The 4,544-nt window shown below is 26.8% G+C and overlaps 2 protein-coding genes across 2 annotated transcripts; both read right to left on the reverse strand.

The window, feature by feature from the left end:
- Positions 1-1,142: 1,142 nt before the first annotated feature.
- Phum_PHUM124930 (adenosine deaminase, putative) lies at positions 1,143-2,219 on the reverse strand (the record flags this gene model as incomplete). Its single annotated transcript, XM_002424225.1, has 1 exon — positions 1,143-2,219. One exon carries the CDS (start codon positions 2,217-2,219, stop codon positions 1,143-1,145), a length of 1,077 nt encoding a protein of 358 aa, XP_002424270.1.
- Positions 2,220-2,412: 193 nt separating this feature from the next.
- Positions 2,413-4,305, reverse strand: Phum_PHUM124940 (uncharacterized protein; the record flags this gene model as incomplete). Its single annotated transcript, XM_002424226.1, has 6 exons — positions 2,413-2,425; positions 2,730-3,015; positions 3,440-3,505; positions 3,571-3,761; positions 3,997-4,131; positions 4,283-4,305. 6 exons carry the CDS (start codon positions 4,303-4,305, stop codon positions 2,413-2,415), a joined length of 714 nt encoding a protein of 237 aa, XP_002424271.1.
- Between the last annotated feature and the right edge of the window lie 239 nt (positions 4,306-4,544).

Below are 4,544 nucleotides of genomic sequence, written 5' to 3' on the forward strand. Positions count from 1 at the left end.
TTTGATACATTTTAAATGACGATTTAACAAAAATAAATGAAAATAATTTAATTGCATTGTCAAAAATTACAAAACAAGAAAAAAAAAAATATTATTCTATATATAACGTATTATGAAAATTATGCGCCATATTTAACACACATGGTTTTATTATTATTATTTAAATAGTAAAAAAATTTAATTGGCCAAGGTCATATTGCGAAAATCATTATTATAATACTTCATATTTTTATTGTTTTTTATTATTATTTTTATGTCGCGTTTTAATATTAAAAATAATTACAAGATTTAATGGGAATTTGCATTTATATTTGATAAGTATTTTTTTTTTTTTGTATAAAACGACAGGAAATGATAAGAGTAAAATCGAAAACGGATGTTGATAGACTTTATGCCATTTGAAAAGAAAATGGAAGGTTGTTAGAACTGTCAAAACGAATTCGCGTAAATTAATTCAATCGTTAAACGTTTTTTAATTTTTAGAGAAAAAACATTATGTAAAAAGGAAAGGAAATAGTTGAATATTGAAAAAAAAAAAGGAAGGAATGTCAATTTGGACGCATACAAACAACAGCAAGGCTCGATTTCATAAGAAACTCAAGGTCAAATGTTAAAATAAAAATTTACAATAATGATACCTGAAAAGATTTAAAACCTTGACAACAGACCAACAGACCGGATCCCGTCATCGTGAAACGTTTTTCCAAAAAAAAATCCCATAAACTAATAATTACCAGAAGTGGGAGCCAATCATTTTACACCACCAACCACAGAAAATTTTTTTTAAAAATTAAAATAAGAAATCTTGTTGTTTAGAAAAAAGGGTAACAACCCCCACCGTGAATTTTCAAACATCTTTTTATCCCTAAGGAATCGCGAGTAAAGATGATGAATATAATATTATATAAGTGATATAAATTTTAATTTCCTTATATTTTTATTTATTTATTCAATTCATAATAATAATAAATAATAATAATAGTAGTAGCAGTAGTGGCACTTGAAAGGCGTATAGAATAATTTATATCGTGATAATAAAATATTTTTTTACTATAGGAATATTATTATTATTAAGCAAATTAAAATTTGATTCTCTTCTATCCAGACTAATATAAATATGAAAATGATTTCATTTTCCGTTATTATTCAATTCCGATATTTTTTTTTAATGTTCTTATCAATTCTTCCTTTTCGTTTACTGGTAAAAATGTCGCTCTGGCAGCATTAAAATTACATTTAATCAATGTACCTTCTGTGAAACCCCATTTTTGGGTCAGATTATAATCGTCGGTTAATGTATAACCGGTAACAGCCGTATCGTCGGTATTTATTGAAAAATTAACATCGTTTTCGGAAAAAACGGCTATCGGATGTTTTTTTATTCGTAACGGAACGGATCCGGTTAAATAACTTGACCAAGGACAACATTCAAAATGGACATTTTCTTCGATGCATTGACGATATATTTTATTATTTTCAAGTACTCTGTAACCGTGACCGATTCTTTCCGCACGATAATTATTCAATGCTCTTTCCGCCATTTCTGGGGGTCCTCTTTCCGATGCGTGTATTGTCCTATGTATGTGAAGTCTTTCTGCTCTTTCGAATATTTTTTGTTCTTCCGTATTTAATGGCACTTCATCTTCTATCGATGTTTCCGAAAATATCGCTGCCATATCTAACCCTAATAATCCTTTATCCGATTGTCGTCTGTACAAATCGAAAACTTCCATAGATTTATCAGTACCTCTTAGCAAGCATAAAATAGTACCCACTTTAATATTGAAATCTTTTTCTCCTTTTATGAAACCTCGATGTATGGCAGCGACAACTTCATCTAAATTTTCTTTGTTTGTATTTTTTTCCGTTAGAAATGCATGTGGATTATACCTTGCTTCGACGTAGAGAACATTTTGTTCTGCTTTATCCTCGCAAAATTCATAAGCAATACGTTCCATGGCATTAAAATCATCTTGAACAGCTGGTAAAAATATACCAAAAGGTGCCAAAAAATGACCCAAATTAACGGGATCCCTTACAACTAAAGCTTTTTTTAAATCTTTAAACGTCCCATTTCCAGGCATTTTTAAATTTTTTTCTTTTAACAATTCCCAGATTGTTTCATGTCTCATGCAACCATCGAGATGAGCGTGTAATTCGATTCTCGTCTTTGGCACGTTTTGTAAATTATTAAACTCTACAGCATCCGGAGAATTCATTTTTAATTGTAATTCTTTTCTTCTTTTGTTATTTGAATAATTTTTTTTCTATCAACAAACAATAAAAAAAAAAAATAATAATAATAATAAAAAAACCTTGATAATAAATACCTTGTCACAAAACAATAATTGTACTGAAATATAGCTTCTACAATGAACAAGTTTTATTATGCTCACTAGTATATTAGGTAGCCTAGATAGCGCTTCTCGCATTTTATTGCAAAACCTGAATAAGGTAGAGAGTGAGAGTGAGAGTGAGAGAGAGAGAGAGAGACATTAAATTATTGTATATTTATTTAAAAAAAAAAAAAAAAGAAATACCGTACTTACAATAAGACTCGTGTGTTAAACAACAACAATAACAATAACAAAAAAAAAAAAAAAACAATAAAAGTTTATTATTATTATTATTATTATTATTACGTTTTAATTTTCATAATAGAAAAAATATGTGTGTGTGCGTGTTTTTGTAGATATTTTTAAATATAATTACTGAAGATTTAAAAAAACTCTACAATCATATTTATGATAAACGATATTAATAATAATAAAAATTTATTTTTTTTAAATAAAATGAAATTGTTGTTGGCACCCGCAGTAACAACTTCAATGCAATCGCATAATTTTTCATCATCTGAATCGGCTGGTTTCATCTGTTTTAGAATTTCTCTAATAATTCTTTTCTTGTCTGATAAAGACCATATCCCTTTGTTACAACAATCAACTTTTTTCTTTTTATTCATCTTGTCATTTGATGACAATGGTTTTTTTTCTGTTCCTTCAAATACAAATTCCGCTAGAAATATAAATAGGTCAATCGACACCCAAAATGACAAAGAATATGAAAAAAATTTTTAAATAATTTGATTCCGATAATTTTTGACCTCTCGATCTGACTACATTTGAACAATGGCATTTCCCACGTAAATAAATTCCGGATCTGATTAAATATTTATCACCTGGTGTCTTGGGAGAGTTCAAAAATTCTTCTAATTTTCTCGACTGATAATCCGTTAACATCCTTGATTTTTTTAATATACATTCATTGTTCGGACATTTTTCAAACGTTTCATTATTATTATTATTATTAATATTATTAATATTATTTTCATTTCTTTGGAAAACCATCAGTGGGATTCCTAAATAATTTTCATTTTTTTTTTTTTAAAACTTATTTTAACAAAAAAAAATTAATAATAATAATAATAATAATTATTTACCATTTTCATTGTATTTTTGATTTAAAAATTTATTCGTGCCACCACTTTCGACGTTTTTTAGATTTTCTAAATTGAAATTTATTTTTATGAGATAAATATGATGATTTATTATTAATAATTGTATGAAATACCTTTCAATGCACATAATCCAGGAATAGTTTGACTGCATTCAGTTCCTGGGGGGCACGATTCGCAAGGAGCTCCCCTTTTATAAATTTGTTTTCCTCTTTCACTTCCAGGACCGTAATTACAAACCAATCGTTCGACCGTCCATACAAAACTCCCACTTGGATTAAAATCCTGAAAAATGTTCGACGATTGACTTTATGACGTCATTAAAATAATTTACGATATGAAAAATAAATAAATAAATTAACCATTGGTATTTTTTCCTGGAAAATAATTCTTGCACAACCAATCGCATAAGTTTCAGCCCATATAATATTTGCTATTTGATGTGATGTTTTATCATTTTCCAATCTATAAAAAAATGTAATAAAAATTATAAAAAAAAAAATTTATTTTATATTTCTATGGTGTGGGAATTTACTACTTACGGTAAAAAATTATCAATGTAACTTGTATTAAAATCTTTTCCTTCTTTATTCCATAAAAAAACAATTTGTGGTGCTTGTTTATCTATTAATGTGTTATTTACTCTCCTTGTACCCACATTTTGTGATACTTTAAACCTTTCTGAAATTTTAATAAAAAAAATTTATTAAAACTAAATATTATCATTATTATTTTCTATTTAATATTAAATTAATTATTCATTATATAAATGAATATAATAAAATATACTCGTATTTCTGCAAACATCTGATGGATATTTATCGTTACTGTTCAAACATTGTCCAGCCCATCTGGATGCTATTTCTTCTAATTCTTTGTCCCAGTACTTAATTTATAACAAAAAAAAAATTAATTAATTTTTTTTTTTACCATATTAACATTGTTTAAAAAAAATAAATTTAAATCTGACCATTTGTCTCATATTTGAACAAGTTGGAAGTTTTCTTAATTTATTTTTTTCACCGCCATTAGCAACGTTGCTTCGAAATTTATTATGAAGAAATAAAATTTTTTTCTTTTCTATGAACTT

Source organism: Pediculus humanus, genomic scaffold (genome assembly GCF_000006295.1).
Source record: "Pediculus humanus corporis 1103172107475 genomic scaffold, whole genome shotgun sequence".
NCBI classification, from domain to species: Eukaryota; Metazoa; Arthropoda; class Insecta; order Psocodea; family Pediculidae; genus Pediculus; species Pediculus humanus.